Source organism: Lepidochelys kempii, chromosome 7, assembly GCF_965140285.1.
Source record: "Lepidochelys kempii isolate rLepKem1 chromosome 7, rLepKem1.hap1, whole genome shotgun sequence".
Lineage (NCBI taxonomy): Eukaryota > Metazoa > Chordata > Testudines > Cheloniidae > Lepidochelys > Lepidochelys kempii.
The window spans coordinates 29,605,334-29,625,405 of NC_136386.1; the positions used below are offsets into that span (position 1 = coordinate 29,605,334).

At 42.9% G+C, this 20,072-nt stretch overlaps 1 protein-coding gene across 22 annotated transcripts in view; it reads left to right on the forward strand.

Moving 5' to 3' along the window:
- WNK2 (WNK lysine deficient protein kinase 2) overlaps positions 1-20,072 on the forward strand; it is a 172,678-nt gene that overhangs the window by 106,987 nt on the left and 45,619 nt on the right. For 21 of the 22 annotated variants that reach the window (XR_012159824.2, XM_073351600.2, XM_073351601.2 and 18 more), the window contains 8 exons: positions 4,141-4,446; positions 8,658-8,707; positions 10,566-10,731; positions 10,816-10,932; positions 13,153-13,320; positions 13,690-13,735; positions 15,055-15,168; positions 16,403-17,619. Coding sequence is in view for 21 of the 22 variants with exons in the window: in XM_073351600.2 (XP_073207701.1) it covers positions 4,141-4,446; positions 8,658-8,707; positions 10,566-10,731; positions 10,816-10,932; positions 13,153-13,320; positions 13,690-13,735; positions 15,055-15,168; positions 16,403-17,619 (2,184 nt within the window). In the remaining variant the exon portion in view is untranslated. The remainder of the gene's footprint in view (positions 1-4,140; positions 4,447-8,657; positions 8,708-10,565; positions 10,732-10,815; positions 10,933-13,152; positions 13,321-13,689; positions 13,736-15,054; positions 15,169-16,402; positions 17,620-20,072) is intronic. The other variant, XM_073351590.2, reaches the window with a different exon arrangement.

The window sequence follows — 20,072 nt, forward strand, 5'->3', positions numbered from 1 at the left end:
AGATAGTAGGAGGGGTCAAATCTGTTAAGAATGGCTTACTTCAAAAATGAAGGTTGAAGAAGAAAGTGTTTTATTACATCTGTTTACATGTGAATGGCATGTGGATTGAAATTCATAACATCCCGTTTCAGTCTACTGTACCATGGTATCTCCAGTTTACTGCATCGTATCTAAATTTCTGACTTCAGCCATATATTTGGTACTGACATATTTTTTGTGAAGAATTCTAGCTCGTTTTGGGCCTGATACAATTTGTTGAACTAATCAATGGTAATATTTCCATTGGCTTCAAAGAGCGTTGAATCTGGCCTTTTATGCATAGTATGCATGGCAAACACCATGAACTGCTATTCCCGCTTGTGACACAAAGGCATCATTTACCTGACACATCTGTGGTAGAGTCCTGAAATAGTTCAGTAGGACAAATAATAGCTAATTCAAATGAAATAGAAGACTAAACCTAGGCCAGAGAATATTCAGAAGCACATTGTTCTGTCTTTAAAGTACTTTTAAGGGAGAGGTATTTCTAGGAATAACTAAGCGTCCAATATGGTCACTGTCTCACTGATGTTGATGGCTAATATTTGTTTGCTCGCTATCTCCTGGGTCAAACATATGATTTCAAAATTATTCTGCCGTAATTTACTGTACAGTTTTAAGTGACTACCTCTGCACTAAAGCAACCTGGTACTCCCTTCCAGCAACACACACCAAACTGTTATCCAGATAACCTCCATGATAGACTCCTCTGTAAACACATTCCATGATATAAGGATGCTGTGCCTTCATTTCTATCTGCATATTAAATTAGATTAACTGTTACCATTCAAGAAAGAGTCATGGATATTTCTCTGGGGGAAAAAAAACGTTCTGTGTGCAACGGCAGTCAAAAAAAGAGAACAAAATCCTAGGGATCATTAGCTAAGGGATAGGTAATAAAATAAAAAAATATCATAATGCCACTATATAAGTCATGGCATGCCCACAACTTGAATGTTGCATGAAGCTCTGGTCACACCATCTCAAAAAAAAAACAAAAAACGTTAGAATTGGGAAAGGTACAGGGATGGGTAATAAAAATGATTCGAGGGTATGGAACAGCTTCCATATGCAGAGAGATTAAACAGATTGGAACTGTTCAGGTTAGAAAAGAGATAAATAAGGGGAGAATGATAGATATCAATAAATTCATGAATGATGTGGAAAAAGTGAATAGGAAGTGTTATTTACCCAGTACAAAAACTAAGGGTCACCTGGTGAAATCCGTAGGCAGCAGATTTAAAACAAACAAAAGGAAGTGATGCTTCAAACACTGCACACTCAACCTGTGGAGCTCCCATTGAGACTGATCCCTGAAGGACTGGTGCACCTTTTGGAAATGCAGTCAGGAGCCCTTTTGGGTTCAGTCTACACCCAAGGCTTTCAAGACATCCAGAGAGATGCTTAACCTGTTGGTGCCCACTTCCCCTGCTGGTTTGGAATCTCGCCCGGTATGGGGATTGGAAGCGCGTCGTCACAGCTCCAGCCGCAAAGCACCGGTGGCTTCTACAGCTACTCTCTCCAGAGTTCCATCTAGAAGGAAACCAGCGATGATCTTGCCAGCTCCCCCATCTCCAGACTCTGAGCTGGTCTCCCTGGTCCCAACCGGGTCAGCTCCACCATGGTCTGAGGAAGCAGACTCCCCATCAGACTGTGAGGCAAGATGCCTGTCCACCATGGTACCAGCCACAGTCTCAGCACTCTAAAGACCAATGGCTTGCACATATCTGGGTCCCGCTTCCATATCAGTGGCCCTTTTGGACCCCTTGGGTCTTCTCTTCACGTTCTAGAGCCTCTCTTCTCGCCCTTCTGCATTGGCTAGGCACTGGGAGCTTCTACAGCAAGGTCACTGTCTTCCTTCCCAGGGACCAGGACTGGTATTGTGCTGCGGGAACGACATGGTCAGGACTCTCCTGTGGAGGAATTAGAGGAGGGACCTCCTCAACAACGTTTAGCCTCTTCTTCACTGCCTAAGGAGGCAATAGTGACTGAGTCCCACCCCACCCCGATGATTTCAGAGCTCATCAAGACTTGTTGAAGAGGGGGCTGCAGCTCTGGATATCCCACCAGAAGAGGTACAGGAGAAAGATCACCCAGCCTGGTGGACATTTTGGCCTCTGCAGTACCTACTAGGGTAGCTCTCCTTATTAATGAGGCTATCCTGGAACCTGTCAAGGTTTTATGGCAAACCCCATCTTTCCTGCCTCCCACTGCTAAAACGGGGGGACCGAAGATACTATGTGCCATCACAGGGATTTGAGCACTTCTATAACCACCTTCTTCTAGGCTCCCTGGTAGTCGTTGCTGCTGACAAAAGAGAGAGACGAGGACACCAGGCTTCTACCCCAAAAGAGAAGAAGCAAAAAAGCTAGCCCTGTTTAGCAGGAAGCCTCATTCCACAGTAGGGTTACACCTTGGGGTTGTGAACCAGCAGGCTCTGCTGGGTCACTACAGTTTCAGCAGAGTGGATAATATCCTGAAGTTCAAAGACAAGCTTCCTGATCGGTCAAAGCAGGAGTTCACTGCTATGGTGGAGGGCAAATCATTTACCAAAACAGCATTGCAGGTGAGCCTGGATGCAGCAGACTCTGTGGCTCGAGCTATGGCTTCTGCCATCACTGCGTGGCATTCATCTTGGCTGCAGTCATCAAGTCTTCCCCCCAGAGGTGCAACAGACTTTTTGAGACCTCCCATTTGAAGGCCCCTCACACTTTTTCCAATAAAATAGATGAGATTAAAGATCCAAGGGTGACCCTTCAATCTCTGAGGATTTATACACCGGCAGTTAAAACCAAACAGTTCCGCCCACAGCAGTCCCAATGGTTTCAGCCCTTCTTGCTGCATGCCGAGGACCTGTCCAAAACGAGGAGCAGAAATGAATGAACAGAACGGGGCAATTATCAAGTGATCCAAGGCATTAATTAAAATATTGAATAGTATCAAACCCAGAACTGACCCCTGGGTGACCAGATGTCCCGACTTTATAGGGACAGTCCAGATTTTTGGGTCTTTTTCTTATATAGGCTCCTATTACACCCCATTGCCCCCGTCCCGATTTTTCACATTTGCTGTCTGGTCACCCTAGCAGGACCCCACTAGATACACCCTCCCAGTTTGACAGCGAACCATTGATTACTAGTCTGAGTATGGTTTTACAACTAGTTGTACAGTCATCTTCAAGTAACTTCATCTAGACCACATTTCCTTCGTTTGCTTACGAGATTGTCATTGGGACTGTGACAAAAGCTTCACTAAAATCAAGATATATCACATGTACTGCTTCCCACCACATCCACTGGGCCAGTAATCCTGTCAAAGAAGGAAATTAGGTTCTTAAGCATGGTTTCTTTTTGACAAATATATGCTGGCTAGTCCTTATAATCCCATTATTCTCCACATGCTTACACATTGATTGTTTAATAATTTGTTCCAGTATCTTTCCAGGTATTGAAGTTAGACTGACAGTCTATAATTCCCCTCGTCCTCTTTGTTCCCCTTTTTCAAACAGGTAGTATGTTTGCCTTCTCTAGTCTTTTGGGACATCCCCATCCTCCAGGTGTTCTCAAAGATAATTGCTAACAGTTTTGAGGTTGCTTCAGCTAGCTCCTTAAGTACCCTCGGATGAATGTCATCAGACCCTGCCAACTTGAATATTGTTTACTCTGTTAAGTATTGTCATCTTTTTCTCCATGTACATGCCCTAGGCTTATGGAAATAGAGCCAAGTGTTCAAGGAAATGGGATATAAACAGGGTTTTGAAATTATAAGCAGGATCCAGCCTAGTTTTGCATGATTCCTACAAATATCATTAAGAAAGTAATAATCACACATGTAGTACATAAATGCTCAGACATGCATGCTCTTTGTTGTACCTTCAGAAATTATATACGTAGCAGCCTCTGATTTTATTTTAACTCTGATTATTTTGAAAACAAGTCTTTATGGTTCTCTTCTTTCCATGTCCCATAAACAAAAAACATAGAGATGTTCTCAGCGTAGGTTTAATTAATTAGCAAAAACAACTTTTGCATTTTGACTTGAATGAGTCATGAACACCCTAAACAGAGGGGTTTTTAATAGGTCTCTATTGTATTACAACAGATCATTGGACATCCTCCATATGGTTTGAAAATTGGAACCCAGATGCCTGTAATACCAATGCAGCATTCAATAGTTATGCCATCGCCTTTGCAGTTGCAACCTGAAATATTGCCTCCCTGCCTCGGGCCAGAAAGTCTTTCACAACTTCATGGCAACCTTACTGCAGCTAGTGCAACAGTGCCCATAGATCATTGTCTGCCTGTTCAGCCTACTGGTCTTCTGCAGCTTCAACCAGATCTTTCCCAGCCTCTGGGGCAGCAGGCTCCATGTTCTGCCATCCAGTCGGTTACAGAGTCAACTCAAGAGGTAGAACACTTTTTCCTAAACAATTTACCATGCTTGCCACTAATCTCCTTTATAGATATAAAATTGTTTCACAAGAGCCATTATCTAAGCTCACTCTGTGGAGCCCCTTATCTTAGACTATATTTTATTGGCTGAACCATCATCATCTTAGCAACTATTTCATATATAGCTGGAGATTATATATTATACCACTCTGACACCTATATTATACTTGTTAACCTGGGAAATGTCTCGTTAACGTCATTTATTGGAGTAATAAGACACCTGGACAACTCAGCTCTCAAGTACTCCCTTCATCCTCAGTTGAACGGGTATGCAAAGATAGTTTTGAAATTGGTATGGAAATTACACTTCTAGATCATTAGGTCATCGCCCATGGGCTAGTGCAGGAATGTTCCGTACAGTGCCATCCAGTGTGTTGTCCAGTCTTGTTTTAAATGTCTCATCAATGGGGCTTCCACCACTTGCCTTGAGAAACTATTCCATAATCTAATATCTCATGGTCTAAAAGTTATTCATTATGTTCAGCCTAAGTCTTTTTTCCCCCATCCCGTTACTGTTTAGTGTAATATCTCCATTCCTGATGGTTTAGATTCTTCAAAAATTGGTAAATATTTATCATATTTGGTAAAAAAAAAAAAAAAAAAATTACCAAAAATGTCCCTTCTTAGCAGTCATGTAGCAAAGTTACCTTTTGCTCTCTTGGTCTTTCTTTGTAACACAATTACTTTTTCCTTCCTGGTAATCACTACTTTGGCTTTTCTTTGAATGACCTCACTCAGTTGTTTAACTTTGAGGCTTGACAAAGTTTTATAGAGGTATATTGCCTTCCCTTCAGTGTTGTAATGCATATTATTATGCAAAGCAAAGTTACATTGGCTTTTTGGCTGTTATATCAGATTGCAAACCAATATCTGACTTACTGTCCACTCCCAACCTGAAATCTCCCTCAGCACCATTGCTTTCCAGGTTTTTGTCCTGCATGGAGCATTTCTGGTTTGGAGGATCTCTTCCCCTGAAGCAATGGCTTTCACCTTTCCAGGTTCAATCTCTCTTTCTGCCCATGCTTCTAAGCTCTTTAGCTGTCAGTTTGTATTTTCCTCTCTGGTATATGCAGCTTCTTCCCAGTTTGGCACTGAACAGTCTGTGAATTTCATTAAGGTACAGTTAAGCCCCTTTTCCAGATCATCAGTGCAGATGTTAAATAAGACTGAATGTACAGCCAAACTTTATGGCACCGCTCTGGAGACCACCGCCCATTTTGATAAATTTCCATTGCCCCTTCAAGCAGTGGAAGACCTTAAGGATTTGAAGTGTATGTGTTTTTTGTTAGAGAAATTAGCAACATGGAGACTTGTGGTATTTTCTCCAACCCAGTGCTTTCACACAAGTCCTGGATCTCAAACATTGGCAGCAAAATCAGCAAATCTGTGCACATGGGAATTTCACCTGCTAAAAACCCATCTGAAATCCCAGCTGTATCCAACACCTCTCAGATTCTGGGTGTTTCTCCTCCTGCCCACTCTGGGTCCTGCATATACCCAGCACCAGAACCATTATAGACAATGCTGCTACACCTGCCGTGTCTGTTGGGGGGGTTCTATACCACTCTGGGAGCTATGAAATATGGATGTGATGTGTATTGCTGTAGCGTAATGTGATGTGAAGTACAAGCTTCTCTGAGAGAACTGAAATGGCAACGAGAGGCCCCTGAGGCATAAGGATATCTCTTTACTTTTTTATCATGTCCTTGGAAACCCCCATCCACTATTTCCCCAACTCCATTCACACACAGTAGCTCTGGATAAACTCCCTGTTCCCATTCTCATTTCATGGGATCAGCTCCCTTGGCCCTCCATTCCCCATGTGATGGAGAAGAGCGGTTTGGAGGCAAGATTTGCACATAGATTCTTGAGGCTTGGAGACCCAATTGAGTGACTGTAAAGGACCCCAGATTTGCTTGAACCCTCCCTGCCCTGTACTGTCCCCTGGGAAATCCCCATCCTAAAGCCATACCTGCCCTTATCATGTGTCTCTACTTTTCTCCGTGCAGGGCACAGGTTTGTTCACGTGAGCCTGTGTGCTGGCCCTTGTTGTCCATCTGCTCTGCAAGACAAAGGAACTCCTCATTTAGGTTGAACGATAATCATTGTCCACTGGAGCTGGATTGTTTGTGAGTCCCCATCCACATAAGGGTCAAATTGATCCAAGTACCCCTTGATGACTGTGCTGATGTCAGATACTGTGAAATACGTTTGTGACAGTTTTCTTAGGTATAACCTTTTATAAGGAGAGTTTCATATCAGACTCGTATATTGTAATTCAAAACAATTCATTTCATTATCATTTTGCCATAACACTGCTCTCTGGTGTTATCTTTTGTTTGAATCCATGTGACAGCACTCAAATCCCTGGCCATTTTGATTTGATCAGGCAACTAAGATTTTGTAAAACACTTGATCAAGTGCATTACTAAAATCTAAATATGTTGTGTCTGTGATCTCATTGTTTATTCATTTTGTAATTCTGTTGAGAAAACAGTCAGGTTTGGTACAACTGGCTTATAGAGCCATGAGCAATAGCCAACATGAGCTTGGTATCCTTTAGAGGCTTACAGATTTTAACTTTGCTATGCAGATTCTCGTTCCATTAGAGGGCAGTCATAAAGGATTCAGGGAACTTTGGATATGTCTACACTGAGTCCAAGCCCCTTTCTGTCCACACACACATCAATCTGACTCAGGTCAGCAAGCACTCATGACCTGGATCATAGGACCCTGTGAAGGAGGTGGATCAGAGCCCAAGTCCTGCTGTGACTTGTATCCACGCCCTATCATTTTGCAGTATGGATGCAGACCCAAGTCAGAAAGTCTGCATAGTGATCCGGGGCTGGAGCACCCACGGGGGGAAATTGGTGGGTGCTCTGCACCCACCAGCAGCTCCCCACCCCGACCCAGCTCACCTCCCCTCCACTGAGCGCGCCACGTCCCCACTTCTCCCCTTAGCTCCCAGCGCTTGCCGCCGCAAAACAGCTGTTTCACGCGGCAAGCGCTGGGAGGAAGGGGGAACGCAGCACACTCAGCAGGAGGTGGGGCTGGGGTGGGGATTTGGGGAAGGAGTCCAATAGGGGCAAGGAGGGGGCGGGGCAGGGGCGGAGTGGGGGCAGGTGGGGTCGAGTGCCCACCGGCGCCGGGAAAAGTTGGCACCTCTGTGTGCGGGCATACCCTTAGAGTCATGGAGTTTAAGCTGAAAGGGACAGCTGGATCATCTGGTTTGACTTGGTTCCTGAACATGTGGCTACACTAGGATTTTTGGTTAGTGTCTTGCTGTTGCTGCCACCAGTTTATCTCCATTGGTGGGAGTGCCAGAGGGCTCCAGCAACCACTGGTGCTTTAAGCATCATCTCTTCTAACTCTGCTCAGACTAGGCCTACACCACCTCACATGTAGAGCCCTGAAGACTGGTGGCAGGGTGTCTTTACTAGTGCTGCCACTGTGAAGCTGAACCAGTGATAGCAAGAGTGGGGAACTGTTTTTAAAGGAAAATCTATCTGTTGTGGAGCCGGCAGAAGAGGGTGGTAGGCAGCCCAGTATGTCAGTGTTTTTCTCCTTTCTTCCAAATTCATCATGCGCTTTCAAACATAAGCAAAACATACTGGAAATACTAAACATTGCTGCTGTATGCATTTTTTTTTTTTACTGTAGGATACTGCAAAAAAATAACAAGGTTAGGCCAAAAATTTAGATCCATTTAAATAAGATCAGGTAGGTAATGACGTGGATCCCAAATATACTAACACTGTTCGATTGCCGTGAGCTCTTTTTAAACTGCTGATTTATGTAAGATCTTCTCTGTTTTCTGCTCTTCTGCTGCCAAGTGAGCAATGGGAGAACTAAATTATTAACAAACTCTATTCCAAAAGTGGGCTTTAACAAACAGCCACGTGTGTACGAACAGCCATATTGGCTTGTGCTCCAAAAGAAATGCTAGCGACAAAAGCAACAATTTAGTGGCATTCCAAGTTCTGAGAATGAGTTAAACAAAATGGTGTGGGATTAAAATCTTATTTTCAGAAAATATCCTTCTAAATGCCCCAAAACTGTTCTACCAAAAATCTTGATCTACAAAGTGTCATGTTTCTTCATATGCAAATACAATATATCAAATGTTGCCTGATGTCTCTATTTAAATTACTTCTTTTTATATTTTAGGAGCATGCAATACTGGAAAAACAGCAGACGCTAGCACTGAGCTGTGAAAGGTATTCTTACAATCTCTCTAGCATTGAACATATTTTATTTCTGGAAGCTTTTTCTTTCTCCCCCTTCACAAGCCTGAGCCTGAATTTCTGTCTTTTGTAATGGGGTGGAGCAGGGTGTAGAGTGGGAGTATTAGGTTAGTAGCACATGGACAGATTGGAGATAGTAAGTGATAGGTTTGGGGAAAGTAACAAGTTGCATACATGAAGTTTAGCTATTTGGGTTGGTCTATCTTATGTGAATAGACCGTAAGTTCCTTGGAGCAGGGACTCTGTCTTAGGCCTGGTCTACACACAACTGTGGTGCTATTTAACGATTTTGGTTAGGTGTATGATTTTTGTTTTCTGTCAAAGTAGGTAAAGTGGCACAGTCCCTAGTGTGGGTGCAGTTATACTGGTATAAAGGTGCCTTACACCACTGGAGGTTATTCCCGTTTCCACCCAGCAAGAGCTAATACCAGTATTAGGCACCTCTATGTTAATATAACTGCAATCATTCTAGTGGGTGGACTATCCTGCTTTTAACTATACCAGTATAGCAAAAATTGTATTAATTTAATGTATAGACCAAGCCAGCTCTGTCTTTAGCATGGTTAGCACAATACAGGTTGGAGCCTTAAGGTACTACCATAATTCTACTGTATTTGGCTGACTGCCTTAATTCATGTTTTAATGTCCAATCTTTTATGTCTGAGCCTGAGGGAGGACCCAAACTCGTGGGGGTAACGTTTATCTTTACCTTCAAGCTATTATATTTTAACCAGAACAAATTTTCTAGATAAAGGGAAGCCTGCCCTGTGTATTCAGAGTTGAACATTTCCCTTTGCCCCCATTTCTACCTCACCAAAAAGCGAGGCTGACACAAGTAAATACAGGCCGAGAGCCTTAGAACTGCTTCTCACTTGCAAGGAGTATTCTGCTTTACAGGCTGAATGCCATTGTAAAAACCATGACAGCTCTAGGGAAGGAAAATAAACTCAGTCTTCCCTTCATGCAGGCAAAGTAGCGTTTTTAAGGCTTCAGGACACTAACTCTGTGTCTGGTGTTTCTGTGGCGTGCTCAATTCTTTTTTGTGTTTCATGGAAGGTGGAATTTACCTTTTCCAGGTTCCAGTAACTTTCAGACCTATAATTCTTGGGTATAATTGAATTAGGCAAAGTGAGTTCACTCATCCCTAGTGAATATGCTATCCTACAGTCTCTTATAGGAAAGGACGCCAAATATTTAGTGATTGATCACTCTCAAATTTTTTTTCCTCATTAGCTATATTTGAAAAACTAATTTTCCTAGCCGTGGCAACATTTAAAGCTGCTTGCATCAGAACATATCCCAGAGCAATGCCCTGCGGTCCTCTCTCCACATTAGAGTTTTGTTGCACCTTCATAGACTAAAAACAAGTGCCTGGTCGTAAAATGGCCCGCAGCTGCAGAAGTTGTATTCTGTATCTCATGTCACTCTCCTGTGTGACCCTTTCCCTGCATCTCTGACTGACAAAAAGTGATGGTTTCTAGAGAAGGTCACATATGTACCTTCGCCATTGGAGAGTAGAACCTGAAGAAGGGTAAGAAAATAAGTTGGGGAAATGGGGGACCCTTGCAATTCAAAGACAGACTGTAAGGGCCCCTGAGGAAAAGGAGCTATTCTCAGTGGAAATTAAGGCCCTGATTTAATTGTGCAAGGGACATCATGTGCTTTCTTATGCTCATGCTTAAGGACCTTGCTGAATTGTGGCCAGCCATGCTCTCTCAAAAGTTTTATTACAAAGCAGATCCACTGTTTTCCTGTAGTCACTGTTTTTCTTCTTCTTCTTCTTTCCATATCCACATCCCGTGTGGATATCTTTTCGTTCCCTGTTATAAAGCTACATGAGTCCCGATGTTGCTTCAGGTAAAGAGATGAGTGACAGCTTTGAAGGAGTGGTTGGAAGTGGAAAGCAAGAAGGGAAGCCTTCAAAGAAACATAAGAAATCTACACGCATTCGATCACGCCAGGAGAAGTCGAGCAGACCAAAGCTGACCATTCTAAATGCAAGTACAACCTCTTTGTCTTAGGCTGAACTTCTGTTCTTGGACATGCCAGAAATAATTATCAACATTACTCTTTTCTTATAGGTGTGCAACACAGGGGATAAGATGGTGGAATGTCAGCTGGAAACACACAATCACAAAATGGTGACTTTTAAATTTGATTTAGACGGTGATGCGCCAGAAGAAATTGCTACTTACATGGTAAGACTTTATTTGCGAAGAAACTTTGAAAAGACACTTAAAATTTTGAGTTGCTTATACTATATGTATATTACACACACACAATGTGTTAAAGGAACATTACTGAGGCTGCAAAGTCAAGCATTCCAAAGCTAGGGAATGCCAAAATTAAGATTGCTATGAAAAAATAATATGAGATCATATAATTAAAGCCTATGTTTTATGCATTATGAATGTGGCACAGGCAGCCTTAATTCTGGCATTTCCTAACTGCTGAGGGCTTGACTTTTTGCAACCTTAATAATGTTCTTTTAACATAGTTTGTGTAATTTCCTAGGTTTTAAAAAGCATAAACTGAAAAAAACAGTTCCATCATGTGGCATCATATTGACACGCACATGGATCATCAGCAAGGTTGACATCTTTAGATCCACCACACAGACCTTTGCCACTTGAGCTACTAGAGTAATTGATAGCAGTAGTAGGTTGTCATCCTCTCTGTGGCTCAGCACTAGAGAGGTATGAGAGACACATTTTGCCAATGGGTTTCACAGATACTTGCTAGCAGCAGAAGGCGGCTGTGACTCAGGAATCTTGGGTTCTAGTCCAGGCTCTCAAAGGGAGTGTGCGCCAATGGGCACAGATTTTTCTGCCTTGAATCCTCTCCAATCTGACCTTGTCCCAATCCTGTCTATTCCCCAAACCTGGCTCCTCATCCATTCCCAGTCTCCTTGTCCAGAAACCATTGACCATTTTGGCTAGAATTTTCCAAAAGACGCCTAGCTTGGAAAATTTAGCCCAATCAGTTTGGAAAAGCTATAAACACTCAAAGCAGGGTCTTATAATAGGACATGTCAGGCAACCTTAACAGGCGGTGCCACCAGCCCTGCTTATCATCTGAAAAGTAAGCACGACTTTGATTGGCCAGGACACCACAGGAAGAAGGACAAGACCCCAGAAATGTGATTTATACAGGTCACAACTTTCTTTAATAACACATCTGGGAACTATCAGACAATAATGCATCCAGCGCAGGCTCTCCTTCCTACTTTAACCCAGGTCACCTGACGGGGAGCTGAGATCGGCCACTCCCCTTATTCACCTATCCCAGTACCACTGCTGGAACATCAGTGCCCTCTCATTGTAGGAGGATTAAGGGGGTGGGGAAGAGGGGTTCTCACCTTGTTGTACCAAAGATTAGGAGCCCCAGCCCCAGCTTTTTAGGAGATGCTTTCTCCTAATCCTCTTCCAGTTCTGTCTTATCTGTGGACCAGACCCCTGTTGAAGAATTACCTGCACTGGGTTCCTAACAGCTTGCAACAAAATTTTGCAACCAAACCTTCCTGCCCAGTTCCCGAGCTGCTGAGAGGAAGGTGTACACCCCCTCTCCTTCCCGCGGGGCCCCCCCTTCAGCCAATCTGGGAGTGAGGAATAATTTCTTCCCAGCTGCAAAAAGGCAACTATTCCCCAAATTCTCCCCATTTGCCCTCTCTGGGATGAGAGCCCAGAGAGGGCAAATGGGGAGAATGGTTCCCTAGGAGGGGGAAGGGCTTATAAGCCCTCCCTTGGATGCATGGGAACCAAGAGGCTTATGCTGCACCCTGTGCAACCAATGAGCCCCAGTGCCCTGTTCCTCAAGTCCACAAGCAGGGGTGGTGGGGGTGCAGTCCTTAAAAGGGCCAAGAGTTTTCTCTCCCATGCTAGCCCCAACAAAACCTCCCCACTTCTGAGGTTGCATGGTTTGGGGAGCACGTCGTTCCTGTACTATGTTCTGGTTTTGATCTAGATCACAGATGCAGTGAGTCTGATTTTTCAGAGGGGGCTGAACTTCCATGGTCCCAAATGAAATCCATGGGAACTTAGGGCATTAAGCACACCTGCAAGCCAGGCTCTGTGTTTTGTAGGTATGGGGCTCTGGGTGGCTTTTTTTATGTCTATTTACTGTAACAAAGTCTGTCTTTTGGGGGGGATGAGAAACAAGACAATGCTTCTTACACACACAAGCAAGGTGATCACTTTGTATCAAACTCACCAGGCCCAGAGAACGACTAATTTTTTGTGAGAGGGGTGATTCAGTTTGGCTGGAGGCCAAATAAGAATACTGTCTCTTTAGGGTCTAGTTCCCATGAAGAATGATGCACGTGCTCTCCGTACACAGATGCAAACTTCCAGCTAGTTAAGACCATACAGTGAGTACTGACCTACAGCCATTAGTGGTTTATCTTAATGTGCTCTTTACAGGTAGAGAAGGAATTCATATTGCAGACTGAAAAAGAGACATTCATTGAACAAATGAAAGATATTATTGATAAAGCAGAAGATATGCTCAGTGAAGATACAGAAGGAGAACGAAGTTCTGATCAGGGAACAAGTCCCCAGCAAGATGCCTCTAGACTAGAAATGAATGAAGTAAGAATCTTGTGTGTCTGGTCTACCAGCAGGACAGTGGGGTGGGAGGGGGTATTGTTTCATGGTCTCTGTGTGTATATAATGTCTACTGCAGTTTCCACGGTATGCATCCGATGAAGTGAGCTGTAGCTCACGAAAGCTCATGCTCAAATAAATTGGTTAGTCTCTAAGGTGCCACAAGTACTCCTTTTCTTTTTTTAATAAATGAGGGTTTCTTGATATCAAAACTGATTTTTTTCTTTATCTACTTACTGTATTTTAAGTTTGTTTTACAGCCTCTTCTCATGTAAGATTTGTAACACAAATATTCCTTAGAAAAATGTTCCTGCATTAGTGCTTGTCTAAAAACATATTTTTTGTTTTAAACAGGAGAACCGGCAATCTCAAGTGAAGACACCAATGTATCAGCAGAATGGTAAAAGTGCTTTTGAATACAAATAGAATATCAAACTATCAGGCAATGAACAGGTAATATTAGACTGTCCAGAAGTTTAGCAGTCTCCAAATAACTCCACCAGTTACAGGTGACTGGAATATATCCTAAAAATATAGGCCTAGTAAAAGCCACGGTTGCCGTTAGCAGCTTTGAAGTGCCAAGGCTAAAATAGATTAAACCAGTGTTTGGGTGTATTGGAAATATACAAATTTTACAAACTGACGATGATCCCCGGTACCTCCAAACTGGAAGTGGGGTTGAGCAGGAAGAGACGAGACTTTCATAAATGTACTCTTTTGTTCTCAACAATAATTAAGCTTGCAAAAGGAAGTTAACAGAGATTGGCTCTTCCAGCCTTAATGTTTGCAGATGCAATTGAATTTGGTAACCAGGAAGTTTCAGCCAACTCTCTTACCAGTGAGAAGTCTTATTCTTTTGGATGTGTTTGGTATATTATCTCTTTCCAAGAGAAGGGGAAGGTATCAGTGTGGGCTTTTACTCCCTCTCTAAACTGGAGAAGGGAATAAAACCATATCCTGTTTAAACCTCATTTCCAAACTGTATGTGGTCATGTGTTGTACACACCTCTATTTGCCAGGCACTTCTGAGTTTGTGTGTGTAAAACCTCTTTTGGGCCGCACAACATGCTTCAGTGACTGAAAACAATGGTGTTCCTCCCAAACAATGGTGTCCGCAGTCTGCCTGGCTCCTCTTCGATAGTTCACACTTGCTGGCCAGTCTTAAAGTATACTGTTTGCCTTTACTGGTTTGTAAATAGAATTTTGAAAACTGAGTAATTTGATATATTTAAATGAGGACGTAAAAGTTCAAGATAAATGTAGGAGAGCAGTAGTAAAAAAACACCACCTATGTAGGAAAATAGATAAAGTAAGTTGCAAAAAACATTACCAAAAAAACAGTTTTTCTATTATAAATACCTTCTTTACAGTACAATTAATTCACTTTAAGCCTAAGCGAAACATCATTTAAATCAAAGAGAGTCGTTCCAGCAACTTCAGTGAGCAAGATTGGATCTGGCCTTGGGTCCCACTCTAATACAGTCACTTGTAAGGCAGAGGACTCTTTCCATCCCAAGATCACTTTTTTGCTATGGGAGTCCAGTAAGATCATTATTTTTAATCTCCATGAATACTGTAGAGACACGTGCCTCTTCCTAAAATGTGGGAGTTTCACATCCAGAATAAGTCTGATTTGGATCCGATCAGCTTCTTAAAGTACTGTATAGATGCTCCAAAACAAATACAATGTTAACCCTTTATTTTGCTCTTCACAATTAGTTTTACATACTGGAAAAAGGTGGTTTATTATATGCCCTGTTGTGGAAAACCCTACTGAGGAAGTACCAGAATTCTCCCCAGCAGTTCCTCAAAGTAAACAGCCAGAAGGTCCAGGTATTTATGAACTTTTAAAGCTTTCGTTTATCTCAGGGAACAGGGGTGTGGGCCATTGACCTTGTCGTCTTAGAGGCAGTTGTCAGTTCTACCTGTACCCTCCCATGCTTTCATCATGATTGTTTCCTTTTAGCTGCAACATGGTGGGAGGCAGAGGCTGAAAAGTATTGTGTGTGGTGTTGCTTCATGAGCTGACCAGTATAGGATACCAAAGATGCTAACACAGGCACTGTTAGTTCTCCTTTAATTACTTTTTTGCACCTCAAACTGCTGCCGTCCACAGCACCTGTGTGGGGGTAACCAGATAGGCTAATCTTGCAGAGGAAGTACGGTGGCTTGGTTTTAGTTGTTAGCAAAGCTGTGTGGCCAAACAAATTCCTGCAATAAGTTTATTCTTCTAAAAGTTATTCACAGATTACACGTAACGCCAAAATAATCAGCAAAAATGATGCCTGCTTCTGGTTTTGATCTTCGCCATCACCGCTCACTCGGAGGCCATGGCCAGGGAAGGAATCATTCATGGGTGTGTCTTCCTTGGCTTAGGGCAGCTCTTACCTTAGTTGTTCATCAGCCATGGATTTTGGGGTAGCAAGTTAGGGAGCACCACTGTAGTCCAGAATAGCATGGGAGCCTTGCCCCAAAAGGTGCTTGAATTTTAAGAACTTTGTACAAATGCAAAACGAGCCTGTAGTATCGGCCACATAATTTGCAGTCTAAAAAGTCGTGTAGGATATGGACCTTTTTATGAACCTCAATTTACCACGCTGCTGAAACAAGGTAGTTCATAAATAGTGTATTATTACTATTAATGGCCAATGGAGTGCAATACACAGTACCCATTCAAAATGGATAGATCATATCCAGCATGAAGAGCTTTTCTGTAGGATCACACATTTTATGTGAGCATATAATTTTAAACTAAAATGTGGATGGTCTTTTGATTATTTATAGAAAAGTCCCAGTGTTCTTAAACTCTGTTAAGAGTTAGGTGTTGTAATTTAAGTTCTATTCATAGCTGTTTATCATAGGCTGCATCCTTTTTACAGAAATATCTTCTGTAGTCTGCAATTTGTGGTCCTTATTTGAATATTGAGTTACTAGTTTTCTAACAGAAAACATTTAGCAGTTCAGGGCCTGCTGTATTTAAACTTGACTAAGAAATTTTGCAGTTACTTTATATGGTTCACTCTGTATAGCCTGTAAAAGGTGAAATTGGTGTTTTTACTCCTTATAGATCCTGAACAGTCCGATGATCAGCAAATGAGCTCTGCCGTGACAGACACACCTAGTGTCTTGTTTTGTCACCAGCTCCCTAGTCAAACAAGTGTATACGACAGCCCCTGTGGAACACCTGGTCCTTTGGCACAAGTTCCTGCTGCAGTGTCGTCAGCTGTTTTACAGACTAAGGCAGAAATTTTAGCTGCAACACTAACGGGAACTGCTCCATATGTCCCAGAACAGTTTGTTGCTAATGTAGGTCAACCAGAGTATCCTCCACTACACCTGGTAATGCCCAGTCAGCCTGATGCTTCTGCCCACAATGCAGCTTCACTAGAGGAGCCTTCTGATGCTCAGCTTGCTCCAAAATCCTCCCTGCAAACACTGCAGCAGACGGATGAAGATGCTTGTGTTCCCGATGTGGAGATCTCATGCTGTACTGTCAGGCCACCCAGCTCAATTCTAATGGTTCCTGCGCAAGGAGCCGAATTCTGCCCCGTTCCTGCTCTCTCTGATGCCGTCGTCTTGGAACTCCAGCCTACGCCACAAATCCACCATGTGTCAGAGGCCAGGCAGCCTGGTGTAATGCAGCATTCCTTGGTGAACCAGCTGCTTCCTGGGGGTATTGTCTCTGATCCTCTAAATCTGACAGGCTCTCAGCTTCAAAGTCCTCCCCAGCTACCAGTAGCTGTATCCCAGCAACATATAATGCTGACCCAGTCCCAGCCTGTCACCTGCGCTGGCCTTGGCATGGGTCTGCTGCAGCCACCTTGTGCAGTAGAGTCAGATGGAGAAGGGCCACCCAGAGTTGATTTTGCTGACAACACAATAAAAAGCCTCGATGAGAAGTTGCGCAATTTGCTGTACCAAGAGTGTGTTCCTACATCTTCTGCATCAGCAGGGACACCAGAGAGCTTTGTACCTTTAGAGCATGGGGAGAGCGAGTTGGCTAGCTTACCGCCTTTTAATGAAGAACTAATTCCCACACTTGTATTGGATTTAAGAGAACCAGGCCTTAATGTCCCAGACACCTGCCAGGACGCTAATGCTGCTCAGGATCAATTTGTGTCACTTGTACCTTCTGAAATGCCACCTTACCCTGTATTGGCTAGTCAGGCTGTGACTGTGCCTTTTATACCCATAAATCCAGCAGCCATGGAAATGTCTGCCATGCTGAACAATGCTACAGCCACTGGCCACAGCAGAACAGAGTTCAGAATCCAAGAGCCAATGGTAGGATATGCAGATTCATCTATCTATAAGCATTTCTATATTGCTTGTTGCCGTAATAGCTTACTTTCTGTCTGGGTTCTCTGTTTACTGCTTTCCATAGTGCAGCACTGCTTTTATTTTCAATTTGTCACATGTATTCTGACTCATACAAGTGTTTCACTAGCCATTCATTAGAGAAAACTAAACTTTACTCTTGGGTTCAAAAATTCATATAATCCTTCAATGCAGTCTTTTTCTTTTCTTTTTTTTAAATCCTGTTTCTAAAGCGAGAGAGCTGAGGAAAAGTGATATGTCATGGTGGTTTAAGAATGTTAAATATATTCATAGTGATGTTGATAACTGAGGTTACTCCTTTTTGAGCATTTATCTAAGCCTTGATAGGCAGACATCACCCTCTTTCCACTATCTGGCCTCTGTATATTATTTTCTGTTCCTCATTCATGCATAGAATCATAGAAGTGTCAGGCTGGAAGGGACCTCAAGAAGTCATCAAGTCCAGCCCCCTGCACTGTGTCAGGACCAAGTAAATCTAGACCATCCCCGACAGGGGGTTGTCCAACTTGTTTTTAAAAGCTTCCAATGATGGGGATGCCACAACCTCCCTTGGAAGCCTGTTCCAGAGCTTAACTACCTTTATAGTTAGCAAGTTTTTCCTAGTATCTAACCTAAATCTCCCTTGCTGCAGATTAAACCCCTGACTTCTTGTCCTACCTTCAGTGGACATGGAGGACAATTGGTCATCAACCTCTTTATAACAGCCCTTAGCAAAATATTAGAAGACTATTAGGTCGCCCTGCAGTCGTCTTTTCTCAAGACTAAATGTGCCCAGTTTTTTTCAACCTTTCCCCCTAGGTCAGGTTTTCTAAACCTTTTGTCATTTTTGTTGATCTCCTCAGAACTCTTTCCCATTTGTCCACATCCTTCCTAAATTGTGGTGCCCAGAATTGGACACAGTGCTCCTGGTGGGGCCTCACCAGTGCCAAGTAGAGAGGGACAGTTATCTCCTGTGTCTTACAAATGACACTCCTGTTAGTTCAGCCCAAAATCATATTAGACTTTTATGAAGCTGCATCACATTGATGACTCGTATTCAGTTTGTGGTCCCCGATAACCCCCAGATCCTTTACTGCCACCTCGACAGGTCTTCCCCATTTTGTAGTTGTGAATTGGATTTTTCCTTCTTAAGTGCAGTACTTTGCGCTTGTCTATACTGAATTTCATCATGTTGAATTCAGACCAGCTCTCCAATTTGTCAAGATCATTTTCCATGTATTCATTTAAATTGATTACCTGCCCTCCATCACTTCTGCACACTTATTTTTCAGTAAATGTAAATACTAGCAATATGGTTGTAACAGAAATGTCAGATTAATAGGTGAACTGGAACTGAAAAGCTATGTATAACTTAACTAGAGTCAGGTAAGTTATTGTGCCTCATAAATATAAATGTGCTTAGTAGACATTATCATGCTACTAGCTATAATAAAAGTCTTTCCTTGCCTTCCGTTATGCCCCCGTGACTAATTCCGTGATATCTAGCAGACTGCTAAAGTACGTTGGGTCCTAGATGAGGCCTGTAGTGCCATCACTTTAAAAGTGAGTTGCCCCCAGGGCACAGAACACAAGATTTTTTTGCTTGCTTGCTTGCCTGCCTGCCAGTTGTATAACATTTGTGCAAGGGCATCATAGCTACCTTCTGAAACCAGTCTTAACTTAAAACCCTAATTAAACATATTATGGGCATTCACTTTGCTCAGACACTCCAGCTAGTGCTGGATACTCTCTAGCATAAAGCTTATACCGCTTCCAGATGGGATCTTGCCTCCTTTCATAAGCTCAGCAGGAGAAGGCTATGTCACCGCTTTGTTGGCAGACTGCTGTGGAAAAGCCACAGTGCTGCAAGGTGCTGGTGGTTCCGTAGGCGGCTTGGCTCGTTAATGATTCAGTGTCCCGACAAGGGACCCTAAGCAGAACGAGATGCAGTCATTCAGATGAGACGCTGAGGCTATGAATGCTCTGGGACAGTGGATTTCAACCTGGGGTCCGCAGACTATGGCTAAGATTTCCAAAGGGGTCCGCAACTCCATTTGAAATTTATTAGAGGTCTGCAAATGAAAAAAAGGTTGAAAGCCACTGCTCTAGGATCATTACAAATTCCCTAGCACTTTCTGCTAGATCAGAGACGTTTAACCTAGTTGGAAAGCAGTATTCTGGAGTTGGTTATATCCCCCCAACCAAAAATAAAGCTGCCCCCCCATGTAGTTTCAACTGGATTCACTGTACAAAATATTAAAACCATGCCATGTTTCAACAGAGAGGTGGTTGCAGTTAAGCAACTGATGAAGGTATATCCTTGTACGCTGTGTATGTTACTAAGCCAGTTTCTAAAGTACTGAAGGCTCATTCTCCATAAAAGGGATTATAAATAACATCATAATATTGAGTGCTCCCAA